At 50.8% G+C, this 14,614-nt stretch overlaps 1 protein-coding gene across 1 annotated transcript in view; it reads left to right on the top strand.

The window, feature by feature from the left end:
* Positions 1-229: 229 nt before the first annotated feature.
* Acsbg1 (acyl-CoA synthetase bubblegum family member 1) overlaps positions 230-14,614 on the top strand; it is a 61,313-nt gene continuing 46,928 nt past the window's right edge. Inside the window, exon 1 of the mRNA XM_059267905.1 lies at positions 230-533. Within this exon, the coding sequence (XP_059123888.1) occupies positions 289-533 (245 nt within the window). The 5' untranslated portion in view covers positions 230-288. The remainder of the gene's footprint in view (positions 534-14,614) is intronic.

The following is a 14,614-nucleotide window of genomic DNA, read 5'->3' as shown; positions in this document are numbered from 1 at the left end:
GGACTAGCAGCCATATCCGGTTCAGGGTCTGGATTTGTGGTGGGAACCCCCTTTGCTCCAAAGTGTCCCTTTAAAGACAGTGAGGAGGTTTTCTGGGGGCCTAGAAGTCCCGAGCCCATTGGCTAGACCTTCTGGGAGAACCCGGGTCAATTTGCATAAAAATGAAGGCTGGCTTCATTGAAATTCTCCTCATCTTGAGTACAGCAAAACCAGGAAGAAAAGGAAAGTTTTCATCCGGAGCAACTTCACTGCCTAGGAACATTCTGAGCTTCTGAAAATAGAGAGGAAATGGGGCCCTCAGGGTCACTCCAGGCACCGCCTACCTCTGCCCCATGCCCGCCCCCGCTGCCCACTCAAGGCCAACCTCTCACTGTGGGAGACTGCGCTGTCTTCGGTGAATGCCCACAGCAGATGCCACGCAGTTCTGAAGCAGGATACTGCTGCCTGTCCAGGGACTCCAACATGCCCAACAGCAGAGATGCCCAGCAGCAGGGTGCCGACGTGGGGACCACCCAAGACAACTCCCAAACCAGGTGAGTCCAAGTCAGGTCTCCGCACGTGGAGCTGAGGGCCCAGTTCATTCTGCCCTAGGACCCCAGCAAGTAACTTGTCTTTCTGAGCCTTGGTTTCTTTACCTGATCTCTGTGATGGAAAAGGAATAGGATTGGGACACTTGTCCTTTGGAGTACCATTTAATGTGCCTGTTCCTCTAGTGGCCATAGGAGGTTCAATTGAGGAACGAGCCACACTGCTGTTAAGAAAGAAGGTTTCAGTCCACGGGCAGGTTCCTCTGTGTCCCTAGGGTTGGGGGTGGAGTGGCACATGGCATATGGGGTCGATGACGGATAAGTTCAGGGAAGTGCCCATGAGCCCAGCTCCAGCCTGCTGTATGACCTTGGCAAGTCCCTGGTCCTTTCTGTCAGTACATGAGCAGCGGCTGAAGTTGTCCAGAGCCACTGATTTGGAGGAACTGCATCTGTGCCTCACGAAGGAGTAAGAAATAGGCAGAACACGGAATAGTGGAAGACAGGGGCTCAGGGACGGCAGTGTGCTAAGTGGCTAGATTGTATACAGGGTAGTTCAAGGCTAAGTGCCAAGGTCTGAGCCTTTGGTGATAATGTGCAGAACCTGCAAGGGTTTGAGCAACAAGAACATGGCCACTGTCCTCATAAGGGCTATGCAGAAAGAAAGGTGGGGCGGATGGGAGGACATGCTAATCTGCCTCATGAGGTCCTCTGGACAAACTCGCCAAGCCAGAGTGGGCTGCTGTTCACCCAGAAGCAGTATCCCTTCCCCCTGGAGGGGATGCAAGCAAGTATAGGGAACAGCTGTGGCCCTGGACGTGGGCTCTAGGCACAGAAAGGCCTGGGCCCTAGAGACTCTGGGTACCATCTCTCACGAGCTCAGAGAGCAGGGGCTAGCAGGCCATCCTAGCTGATGCTCATAGATGCCTGAGAAGCTCAGACCTTGAAAATGAAGAGCATCCGCTGGGTTTCAAAGTCCCCTGTTTCACTAAGTGAGGGGCCTGAGTTGGGTCAGTAGCCCCAGGGTTTGCTGAAGTCCACATGTCAGGTCCCTGTTGACAAGGACTTGGCCACTAGGGAGGGAGCTGAGCATCTGAGTTGATAGGCCCTGGGTCTGCTTCGCTGATATAATGAGGTGGCTAAACCTGGGGGCCATCTCCAGCCTGGGCAAGGAAGGACTCTGTTATGGGATGGAGCAAAGGCTCAGGGCCCTGCGGGACAGACAAAGACTGGAAGCCAGGGTTGGAGTGCCAGCTCCACCACTTACTGAGCCAACTTACTCCACCAACTTACTGAGCCACTGGGTAAGTTGTTGAGAACCTCTCTGAGTTTCCGTGTCTCCCTCTGCGCAATTGAAGATGAACGGCCTGACCTCCCTTGACCTTGATCATGTATGACGATGTCTCCAGGGCTGCAGGTTCGCACACCACAGGCACAGAAACCTCAGAGCAAACCCACCCCAGGGCATCTTGGCAGCAGACTGCAAAGCTCATGGCTTGGACTCTGGTCAGGCTCTACTCCTGACTTACCCTGTGACTCAAGGCGAGACATACTCTGAGAGACATACTCGCTCTGAGCCTCAGTTTCCCCATCTGTCTGGCAGGGCAAGTCCATGTACCCCAGCAGCCTAGCAGTATAGCTGCAAGGAAAGAGCATCAAGCCCTTATTGGAGTCACCAAAGTGCCACAGCCCTGGCCAGGGCAGCTGCTCCTGGGGTAGGGATGGTTCCAGAAACCTTCCATAGGTGAAGAGACCCTTGCTTCTTCTTTCCTCCCTCATGTGTAGAGGGGTTGCTGGTGGTGGAGGAACAGGCATTGGGGTACCTAGAACTGGTGTACCTCTTGAGACTGAGGCTATAGACCCTGACATCTACCAGAGGCTTTACTGAGCATGCCCTGAGCCATTAGGTCCTGGTCATGTCAAGTCCCAGGTCCAGGAGAAACACCCTAATGGAAGAAGTCCTCAGAGGAACCTGAGAAGGGGACAGTTGGTCTCAGGTTTGAAAGGCTCTGGGTTCCAGGGTGGTAGCAGGGGCAGTATGTTTGGGCAGAAGTGGCCATCAGACCACCAGGCAGGGGCCAGGTTAACTCATGGGTCTAGAGAGTCTGAGGTACTCTACTTGTGATGGACAGACCTAGGGCAGCCAGCCAGAGAGGAGGAGGAAGCAGATAGCTGTATCCCTTCATCCTTTGAAGGTTCCAGAGCCTCTCACAGTGGGTGGCAGTCTGTGGGAAGTAAGGAATGAATCTGGTGGTGGCCACAAAGGGGCTGGGTATGAGGTAGCTGGGGGAATCGAGACAGAAGATTGGCCCATAGGATCGCTGGCTCCGAACTGCCCACACTCACCCTAAGCTGCCCTGCTACTCTCTTAGCTCTGCCTGGCAGAAGCCAGGTGTGGAGAGGACCCCCCACCTGCAAGAGCCCAAGATGGAAGATGGTCCAGGAGGCCACAGCAAGCTAGGCAAGAAAGGCCGTCCTCACAGATAAAGCTTGCCAAGGATGGCAGGGAGGGATCCCTCCATCTCAGGGACATGCTAGCCTAAGAGGAACAACCAGATTGGAATGTTACCAAAGGTACAAGTGTCCTTGGCATTGGGAACACACAGAGCCTTCCAGTTCTGAGGTCTCTCCCAACTCCCACTGCCCACTCTGCGGAGTACAGAAGTGTAGCTGCCTTTTCTTTTCTTCACGTTTTGATATCTCTATTGTTCTCCTCTGTTTTATTTATTTATTTTATTTATTCCACTCACCCCAAACTGCTTCTTGTTGAGTCTTCAGGAATTGCACTGAACACTAGAGAATATCACAGACTACAAAGCAAGCCTCTGTCGTAAGGAGTTTACATACCGACCAAGAAGACAAACGTTAATAAATAATTATGCCATGAGTCATTAAACTGTAAGTTTAATGACAGGGACCAAAAAGGAATTTCAAAATGCAAAGAAAAGTGCTGGTGTGTGTGTGTGTGTGTGTGTGTGTGTGTGTGTGTGTGTCTGTGTGTCTGTGTGTGTGTGTGTGTCTGTGTGTGTCTGTGTGTGTGTGTGTGTGTGTCTGTGTGTGTGTGTGTGTGTGTGTCTCAGTGGTAGGTACTACTTTGGATTTTGTGAGGACACGGGTTCTGTTCCCAGTGTGTGTGTGTGGGGTGTGTGTGTGTGTGTGTGTGTGTGGGTGTGTGTGTGGGTGTGTGTGTGGGGGGGCTGGTGAGATGGCTCAGTCAGAAAAGTTGCCTGCCGCCAAGCCGAACAATTTGAGTTCAGTCCCCAGAAACCAAGAGAACCATCTGCGGCCAGCTGTCCTCTGACCTCCACACGCACATTCCCCCAACACACAAATAATTTTTTTTAATGTAGTAAAAGAAAAAAAAAAAGGAAAAACTATTCAGGGTCAGAGAATGATACACTTTAAATGGTTAAAAAAAAAAGTCAATTGTTATGCTATACTTATTTTACCATAATAAAAATGGTTTTTAATGTTGGTAATTAAAAAAAGAAACAGAGGTGATGTCATAGAGATCCAACTTTGTCTTGGGGACTGAAGGAGACTTTAAATCTGAGCCCTGAAAGGTCAGCAGAGTTCCATTAGGAAAAAGAGCTCTATAGAAAAGTTGGGAAGGACCTTGGTGTTCAAGGCCAGTGAGAACGCTAATGGCCACAGGAAGTCAAGGTGTCGGTATCAAGAGTCTCGTAGAAACAGTGCCTGCCTGGGAAGTCAGAGTCCCTGAGGCAAACTAGGCCTGGTCCCAGATATGTGAAATCCAATCTGGATGTCTTCAGACTAACCCAGGCCAACTCTGGGTCCATGCAGGATTCTCAGCTGTTAGCCAGGAGCAGCAGAGACCAAGCAGGCTCAAAGTCAGGAGCTGGGACCAAAGTTAATCACTGTATCCCCAGGCAAGCCCTTTTAAATGACAGACACCCTCCATAGTCTTACCCATTCTGTTACTTCACCCACACAGAATCAATCTACTAGAACTTGAATACCTTCAGGGAAGGAGAATTTGCTGCTTAATTTCATCATCTCTGTAAAGGGCAGGGGTGGTAGGAGGGAGTTCTGTTTCACACCTGGTCCTTCAAGAGACCCCTGTGGGACAGAAAGGATGGAAGGGCCAGATAATGAGGCTGTGGGGCTGGGGAAGGCTATCTTCTAGGCATTAAGTGACTGTCAAACTCATGAGCTCAAAGCAGCTGGGATTACCTGCACAAGATTGGACCCATCAACATTCAGTCATACATGAGGGAGGGGCTCATGGGGCCTGGCCCCTCCCCCAGGTATTAATTGGCAGCTGATGGCTATGGTGGGAGGGGAAGCCATTGTCTTTAGGGGTACAGCCACTGATGAGTTGTCTATGCTGACCATGTCCATGTATGCAGCCCTGCCCAAACTCAGTGGGTCATGAAACAAAATTCATGACAATATGGGATGGAGAGATGGCTCAGTGGGTAAGAGCACATACTGCTCTTGCAGAGGTTCTAAGCTGAGTTCCCCACACCCAGTGTAACTCCAGCTTCTAACCACCACAGGCACTGGCACATATGTACCCCACCCCAACAAGCACATAATTAAAAATAATAAACATAAACCTTTAAAAAATGATAGCTGATATATGTATGACCTATTGCGGCTGACCTCTTTTTTTTAAGATTTATTTATTTATTCATTCATTCATTCATTCATTCCTTTATTTATTTATTATGTATACAGTGTTCTGCCTGCATGCCAGAAGAGGGTGCCATATCTCATTACAGATGGTTGTGAGCCACCATGTGGTTGCTGGGAATTGAACTCAGGACCTCTGGAAGAACAGTCAGTGCTCTTAACCGTTGAGCCATCTCTCCAGCCCCTCGGCTGACCTCTTTCACCTAGCATTAATGTTTTCATGATTCAGTCATGATGTAGCATGTCTTATTGTCTCCTTCCGTTTGTGCGTATATGCATGTGGGGTGTCAGGGTGACAAGGTCTCGCTGTGCTCCCCAGGCTGGCCTTGAACTCAAAGCAATTCTCTTGTCACAGCCTCCCAAGTGCCAGATTAAATGTTTGGCAGTTTTTCATTTCTTTTATGCCTAAATAAAATCCCTTTATATGTCACAACTTGTCTACCCCTTCATCCATTGATGGGCACTTGGGTGTTATAATTATCAGGCTACTATGAATATTCATGTCCAAGTTTGGGTGTCAACATCTAGTTTCATTTCTCCTGGGTATAGATCTACGAGGGAGTTGCTAGGTCAGATGAAATTCAATACATAACCTTTTAAAATTTTATTTTCCTGTTGCAGACAGGGTGTCACTACGTAGCCTTGGCTAGCCTAGAACTTTTTGTGTAGACTAGGCTGTCCTCAAACTCAGAGATCTGCCTGCCTCAGCCCCCCAGGTTTGGGGGTTAAAGGAGTACACCCCACACTCAACACTTAACCATTTGGAAGCTGAAAGACGCCAGCTTCTGAGTAGTTGCAAGGGCACCAGTATTTCCATACCTCTGCCAGCTCCTTAACCTTTTTGATTACCACAACCCTGGCAGGTGCAAGCTGTTGCTTCATATGGCTTTGATTTGTGAGTCCTGATGGCTGAAGACGTTGAGTAACCTCCAAAGAGCCCTTTATCTCCTTCAGAGAGACGTCTTTTCAAATCTCCTTTGTCTATTGTTCATTATTGACTGGTGAGGGGCTGCTCCACTTGGATTGAAGACTTTCTATTATTTTGTCTTCAAGTTCACTAGCATCTCTTTTCAACTGACCCTGTGGTCATCCGGTGAACCTTTCACTTCAGAGGTTGGACTGGTCTTATGTTTTCTTTTTTTGTGGAGACTTCCTCCCTGGGAGCTAGGGGGAAGCCTCCATCAGTGAAGAGCTTGCCATGTGAGTGAGTGGACCAACATTGATCTCCAGCACCCATGTAAATCTGGGTGGATGTTTTCATCCTAGAGTCCAGGAGGTAGAAAGAGGGAATCCTGAGATAAGCCAGCTAACTAGACTCACCAAATTGGTGAGCTCTGGGTTCATGCGAGAGACCCTGACTCCATGACTAAGGTAGAGTGTGGTGGGAGAAAACACCCAACATCGATCTCTGACCTCCATATGCACCCACACAAGCAAGTACCCACATACATCCCAGCACACACATACAGATACCCATTGAATAGGACAAAACATATACACAGCATGCATATACCCAGACAGACTGACCGACAGACAGACACACACACAGGTGATACCTTTTCTCCCTTTAATTCTCCGGTTTGTCTTAATCACTGCTATAAAGTCCTGGTGTGTTCATTTCCACATCTGTCATATCAGGGTTTGTTTCGGTTACTGCCTCCCCGCTTGACTTCACATTCTCAGATGTCTAGTCATTCTTTGCTGGATGGTCGATATTATGAATTGGGTGTTGGATGGAATGAGACTAGTTAGTTTGAAGGATTTGCAAATACAAACATATTAAGCCGGTTCCTCAGTCACCATGTCTGCTGTTCTGGGTCAGTTGTTTCTAGGAAATTCCATGTTGCTAAGACATAGAATGGAGCTGGGGCCTTCATAGAGCTGGGGCTGGAGTATAGCTCAAGGCAGAGATTACCCAGCATGCACAAGTGAATTATTCAACTTTATTCTATTCCCAACACCAGAAAACAAAATAAAAAAAAAAAAAAAAGAACTCTGGAGTCTGCTCACCTGGGTTCCAGCTGTCCCCGTCATTGCTTCATGGCCTTCAGCAATTTACTTCATCTTACTTCCTCATAAAATGGGGCCACAGTCGTGCAAGACAGTCAGTCAAGACAGCTAAATGAGCAAGTCCTGTAAAGTGACTGGGACGTTACCTGGTATAGTTTAGTGCCTCAGAAATGTTAGCATTAGATTCCCTTCTGCTGCTCAGTGACACTCCAGCCACCCTCAGCAGAGCCCCCTGCCTGCCAAGGTCCAAGAAGTACAGACTGTGGTTGCACGTCACCTCTCTCTCTTCTTTGGCTGGTGTGTCCCCCAGGACGGGGACAGGCATCAGCACTCAGCTGGGCGGACTGATGGACGGCTTCCCGCCTCCCGTCTCCCTGGGAGAGAAGCTGGGATTTACAGCCCACCCACTGCTCCAGTCCTATTCTGTAGATGGGGTAGCCGAGGCCCCAGGAACAAACGAACACAGAGACACACGCGCGGCCCTTCGAATAAAAATGGCAGTCAGTGGCTTTCAAGTCATTTTGGGGCTAGAATCCTGCCAACTTTGAGCTTCACACTGCCCCCCACTTGTATCTGTCATTAATGCCATGTAAGAGATGGCTCAGGGGGTGAGGCATTGGCAGCCAAGCCTAAAAACCTAAGTTTGATCCCTTGACCCCACACAGAACAAGAGAACCAACTCCTGCAATGTTCAAGCCAACCCCTGTTCTCTGACCTCCATATGTGTGCACACATGCCCATGTACACACACACACACACACACACACACACACACACACACACACACACTACACACACACACACACACACACACACACACACACACATACATACATATATACAATTTTGGATCTGGAAAAGAGAAGACGGCTTCCTTAGGATTTCAAAACTTGAGTTCTGACCTTTCTTACTATCCGTAACATTTGATCACAGTCAGGAACAGGTGCAGAAGAGGGTGAAATGCTCCATTCTCTACTGGCCTTCTTGTCCCTGCCCTGTCCCACTCCAATCACCTGGGGGCAGGGGAGGGGGCAAGACTTCCAGGATACATGAGCTCTGGAGCCCACCTCTCTGTATCTGAGTGTGTTTCTTCATCTGTAAGATTCTGGGCGGCAGGAGTTTTTCATTGGGCTGTTGTGAGGATGGATGTTTCCACACAGATGTAAAACATGGAGAGCATTGCACAACACCCCGTAAGCTCTCAGTACAGGAGAGTTGAGAGCACATACTCATGTGCCTCCTCTGCACTCTCGGGTGTGGGATCCTGGCCACACGCAAATGCCTTATCTCTTCTTAGAATAGCAGAATTCTCTCCCAGGCCCTTAATTGTCAATAATAATCATGAGACTGGGAGGCCTTTTATCTATGACATCTCAGAATATGGAGTACCAGAAGGGAACCAGGAGTTGTCTGAAGTCACGTGATTAAGGCAAAGCCTGGGCAAGAATCCAAAGATTAGTGTCCAGAGAACTCTGCCTCGGGTTTGACCGATTTCCTAGCCAACTCCTTTGAGTGATTATAGTAGAACTTAATGATTGGTGTATTTATTTCCATGCACAGACAATGGGATTTGGCTTGACGAAGTTGAGCACTCAGTCTAGGTACTGCCAGCTGGGTTAAAAGTGAACTGGCTAGATGGCTGCCCCACCCATCAAGATGGGAGCCAAGGCTTAGGATGGATTGTTGGAGGGTGAGGTCCCTCAGTAAACAACACACTCCTGCTGGGACTCAGTCAGTCAAGGGCCCTGGGATCCCTGCTCCAATCTGTTCCTTCTGGTGGTTCTGAGCCTATGTTAGATAGTGTATGCCTTGCCCTAACCCTTTTCCAAAGACTACACATACCCAGCAGATCTTTACTTTGGCCCAATGCCCCACCCATGAGCTGGGAACTAAGACTGGATAGTCCACAGCCCAAGTCTTTACCCATACTAGCTTCCCCTACCCTACCCCCATTGCTTCACATGAAATAATCGTATCTTCAGCCCCACTCAATGTTCTGTGTCTGCCCTCCCCAAGGTTGCCACTGACGACACCTCCCACCCCCCAGTAGCCCTGAACACATACATTCTCATTGACCATCAAGCACACGATCTCTAAGCCACATTCAGTTTGCTCACCTCTGCCCACACAGCCCACATCTCACCTGGCACATAGAAGGCATTAAATCAACTCCCAGGGTAGGAGGGAGGACCCCTAGAAAGCTGTCCATCTCTGGGACAGGGAGAGGTTATTTGCAACTCTGGGAATAAGGGCTGAGTTAATCTAGTTTCCTAATGATTGCTAGTCCTTAAGTGCTAACTAACTGCCTTGGACTAGCTAGCCAGCTCCAGGAAGAGACGTGACAGCTGGGGGTCCCTCTCAGAATGCTTCTTGGAGCAAGTGGGGCTTGGAGAGATAGGACTCAGCTAGAGGAGGCCAGCTGATGGGTTTTTCAAAGGATTGGAAAGGGGCTTATATATTTCCCAAGCTCCCTAAACCCCATCAATTTAGAAACTATACCCAGCCATCCAGGGGGCCTGAAAACTTAGATCCGAGGCTACCTTTGCCTTCAAGTGGAGAGGTTACCACCCCTCCCCCACAGCAAGACCCAGTGCTGATCCCAAGCCATGCACCACTACTCAGCCAACCCCAGGGAAGGAGGAGAACTCCATCACTAGCTCTCCAGGTGGGAGGAAAGTCCGAAGGCCTTTCATATGGCTGGGCCTGGACTCCTCGGGTCCCACAGATTTCTCAAATAGGAAGAGTGCTTCTGAGTGTGGAAGCCTATGGATGGAATGAGCAGTGAGTTTCTAGAAGGTTCTCAAAATGGCTCATCACCAGGCTTCAGAATGAAGAGTGAAATGCCTTGGATGTCACCAGGTGGAACAGCGGACAGGGGCCGCTTGGGAACGAAGCTGTTAAGGACTTAAAACAGGAGGAAGGGTCAGATTATCTGGAAGATGGGGTGCTGGTAGTTATCTGTCACCCGAATGGGCAGAGGACCGCCCTACAGTCCCCTGCCCTCCTTGCTGTCTCTGTGCCCTGCTTGTGGGTTTAATTAGGGTTTGAACTCTCCCCTCAGGCTGGCTGGGGTGCCTCTAGCCTCTCGTCTCTGCCTAGGAGGAGTGTGATAATTAAAGATGGAGATAGGGGTGGATTTCTCAAAGGGGACGAGAAACAGAGAAGCCTAAGGAGAAGCCGGAAGGAAGGTGGGCAGAGGCTCTCCCAGCTGCAGGACCCTTGTCGTAGAGGGTACTAAAGGAGCGGCAAACTTGCCAGGGTTGTGGGCAGTGGGGGCACTAGAACGCCGAGGGCAAGGTCCACGGGCGAGGGCTCTCCGAGGTAGGGTGGATAGAATGGTTGAGTCGGTGTTGCAAGTGCCGGATAAACCTGTGTCCTGGCATCCTGGCTTCAGGGCCAGCTGTGGCGGGCCAGCTTCAACCCGCTCACTCTTGCTGGCTGTGTGACATGGAGCAAGTCTAGCGCTCCCTGGACTCATTCACTCATCTGGAAAATGGGGCTATTAACACTGACATTACAAGGTAGAACAGAGGATACAGGAAGCCCAGCCCAGCCCATTTGACAAGACATGTGTACTTAGGAGCCATAAAAATGGACACCCCCCCCCCAAAACCAAACCGAACAAACCAGTCAATCTTCTGGCCCAGCCCCAGAGGCCCCAGGGTGGGCTCTCCCAGGTATATGGCCCAGTAGCAGGAGTGATTTCTCCAAGGCTCTGGGAGGGATCACAGCCAACAAGCTGTCTCCAGTACTGCTCTGACAGGTCCCTGTCCTGCTTCCTGCCCTGCTTATGTAAGAGCCACATAGGTGGGCAGCTGGGTCCTGTGCCATGTAGGTCAGAGGTATCTGGGGCCACACCTTGCCAGGAGCCCCAAGGCGGGCTGGGGCGGGTCCCCACTCATGCCCAGCCCTTATGGCTCATCACCCGGAACCCGGGCCACTTCGGCAGCCAGTTCTCAGACTCACCATGCCTTAGCTGCAGGAGCAGGGGGTATATAGCCCTGAGTCTGCTGCCACAAGGAAGAGGAAGGTGAGAGGGCAGTTTGGGGCAGAGCCTGCGAGGCAAAGCTTCTGCTGTGAGTCTTCTGTGGGGGTCTGGAGGGGGGATAAGGACTGCAGAGAGCTATCAGAGGGGTCCTCTTTAAGACCAGGCAGTCCATATAGACCAAAAGGAAGCTGGGATGAGGTCTGGTGAATGAGGGAGCAGGATGGCAAAGCATGGACTCAGCCTTCTTTAGGGAACCCCAGCATGTCTTTGGGGTTTTTAGGGTGCAGGGTGGCACTGAGGTAACACCTCCATTAAGAACTTTCTCAGGATTTCTGGAAGTTGGTTTTCCCTTTGCTTCTGAGCAGAGAGAGAGGCTCACTTCAAGCACCAGAGAGGCTAGTGGAAGTGGTCGGAAGTTTTTGCAAAGCAGGAGTCCTGGAAATCTGATTGATTTGCTCTTGCAGGTGAGCGATTGGCTCTAGGGAACATTGAGCCCAGAGCCTCAATGAAGCCACCTCCTGTGAGCTTGTGTTGTTCCCAGATTGAAGGAACGTGTGGGTTTAGGAGGCAGTAAATTGCAGTCAGGTGCCAGCCCCAGGAGCGGTGAGTCATGCCCCGAAGGAGGGCAACTGCCCCTGCCCTGCCAGGCCCGGGCAGTGACTCACGCTGTGTCTCTGTTGCAGGGCGGTCTGGTCGAGTTGGGCCTCTCTGGGGCTTCGGTGGCTTTCCCCAGGGGACGCTGTGACACGCCCTCTGAGGCTCTCGCTCTCTCCTGGGTGAGCTCGAGGGGTGCAGCCACCCCACAGGGACCATGCCAGAGGTGCTGCTTCTCAGGTCTGCCAGCTCCATCCTGAGGACTGTGTAAGGAACCAGGCTCCCACCATCCTCCTGCCTCCTGCCCATCACCACCTCCCAAGGCGGAGTACTGAGCACAGTACCTGAGTCCCAGACCGGGGTTTAAGACTATTCACCCTGCTCTCTCACCCTCCCCATCTCACTGTCTGATCTTCTTACTTCTCAAGAGATGTGTGGCAGATCACCAGGCATGATGAGAGATGACTCTGTACTGAGTACTTTTCCCTACATCATCTTCTCACGATAGCGTAGAACAGCTCAGAGACACACGGGGACTGGACCATAGCTTTACAGCTTGAAAAGTTAGTTGAACCCTAACAGACGGACAGACTTGATGCTAGGCTGTTTCAAGAAAATGTCTATCTACCACCAGCTGCATTACTGCTCGGGGATAACTGGGAAGAATGGCTGCCAAGAATATGTAGGAAATGGGTCGCTGTGAGGGAGTCCGGAGGAAAGCAAGGGCTCTCCTTAACTTACGTGTCACACAGTGATGAGATGATGGGCCGACCCCACCAACATTTACTGGGCTTCCACAGTGATTACTCACAGCCAGAGAACATTGATTGAACTGGGAATGACTGACTTTCCAGGAACTTCCTGTGTGTGACCTTCAAAGACCAAGCTAGAGGGTGTTGAGGGACTCTAGGAGGGCTTCCTGAAGGAAGAGTTAAGGAAGCTAGGGAGGCTCTGCACCCAGATGGTTCCCATTAGTTCTTCTGGCAAGCTTTGGGTGGCTAGGTGAAGTGGAATGATGGTTGAGAGAGGTGGTGAGTAGGCCCCGCCACACGCCTCTGCTCTGTTCACACCACACTGAGTTGCTCAAACAATACCTTGGTTTTCTTGTTCCCTGCACACCCAGGAAGGTGGCAAACAGCCCTGGGTTTTGTTGGTTTGTTTCTGTGAAAAGCAAACAACGTGCTTGTGTGAGGAGAACACTGGGTGAAAGGGAGCCGGCCTCTTGCCATCTTGAGATTCTCCCTCCTCGGAATTCAAAACACAGACAGACACAAGTCAGCTCAGGCCCTTCTCCCACCAACACTGTCATTTTATGACTTGAGATGACTTCCTTCTGGAAAGCCGCCAGCTTCCAGAGCACTGATTCAGGAGGAGTCTAATTTTCCAGAATGACGGGTATAAAATGTTCGTCGCCGTCAACAGGCTCGTTACTGTCCCTGGTGTCTGGTCGCCTGCTGGGGGATCATTCACTGGTCACCTGTCCTTCTGGAAAGAACAGAGCGCCCCCAGATTTTCCCCTTTAGCACTGGGGATTGAACAGGGGGCCTCATACACTCTAGGTGAATGCTCTACCACCCGGGACTTCCCAGTGCTCTCAGAGGGTCTGGGAAGAGCAGGGTTTTGAGGAGAGCACAAGGCATCCCATTTTGAGGTCTCTCTTCTGACGTAACACTCAGCCCTCTTCTTTCCTGTCCTGCCATAACAATGATGCCCTGCTAGAAGTCAACATCGACAGTGGCAAAAACTGATGAAGGAGAGAGTTAAAAACCCACAAGCTGCGCATGTGGCAGTGCCATGCTGGTGGTTCGTACGGACGGCTCTCGGCCATAATGCAGATGAACCCACTTCTGCCACTGGCTAGAACCCCGAGTGAGCGGGAAGGGCACGACACACGTTCTGACTCAGGTGATAGCCCCTTGGAGGGCCTCAGTTTCCATGGCCCTTGCAAGGGGAGAGCAGCTCAATTTGTCTGGAAAATTCCTTTTTGACCTTTTTTCTTAACCCAGGTACCCCAAATTCTTTAAGCCCAGGACACGAGGGTTGAATATGACCCTCTGTGGGCCAGCTGTAAGGGTAAGTGAGGTTTCCCCTCCCACCAAGGCCTGGTGGAAGAACAGGGCCCACCTGAAGGGAGGGAGAAGAATAGGGTTACCAGATAAGGATGGAGAGTTCTCCTGCACTGGGTGCCAGACCTCAGAAAAGGCCTGTTCTGGGAAGACAGGCTTCCCTCACTCTGTAACCAGAAGGCTCTCACCAGAATAAGTAGCTTAACCTCTGCCTTCCCCAGGGTGGCTGTCTTTTCACTTCCTCTGTGTAGATTTGTGAAAGCCAGAACCAGTTTGCCCACATGTAGTTAGGAGTGGAAGTACACCTGTACTTCCATGGTGGGGCCTTACAGACAGACCTGTTCAGAGGAGGCTGCTGAGATGGTGGGTGATTACGGCTAATTTTCTGGTGGCTCTCCAGTCTGTGATTTCAAAGGTGGATCAGCTCTGAGCACAGGGTTTGGCCTTGTGGTCCAGGCCCCATCTTTCGAGGGCACACCTCGCTAAGGGAGCTCACAGCCTCATTGGGTAACATTACCGTCTTCATCCCCATGTGGGGCAGCTTCCATCCAGCATCCCTAGAGAACAGTGGTGTAAGAGATGCTCCGAAGTCAGTGAATCCAGAATGCTCAGAAACCTCAGCTTTGTCATCCTTTCGTCCTCTCTGGAGCAGGTCGCCATGGCAACAGAGGGGATGCTCCAGCCTTGTGGCCCAGGCCTTGCCCACAGTGTGCATAAGAAGGAGCCAACTCAGTCCTTCCCTTCTGTGCCAGGTTGTCATAGCAACAGAAGGGATG

The sequence above is a fragment of the Peromyscus eremicus genome, chromosome 7 (assembly GCF_949786415.1).
Source record: "Peromyscus eremicus chromosome 7, PerEre_H2_v1, whole genome shotgun sequence".
In the NCBI taxonomy this organism is placed as follows: Eukaryota; Metazoa; Chordata; class Mammalia; order Rodentia; family Cricetidae; genus Peromyscus; species Peromyscus eremicus.
Note: the sequence above shows the minus strand (reverse complement) of the source record. Positions and strands in the feature narration are given on the sequence as shown.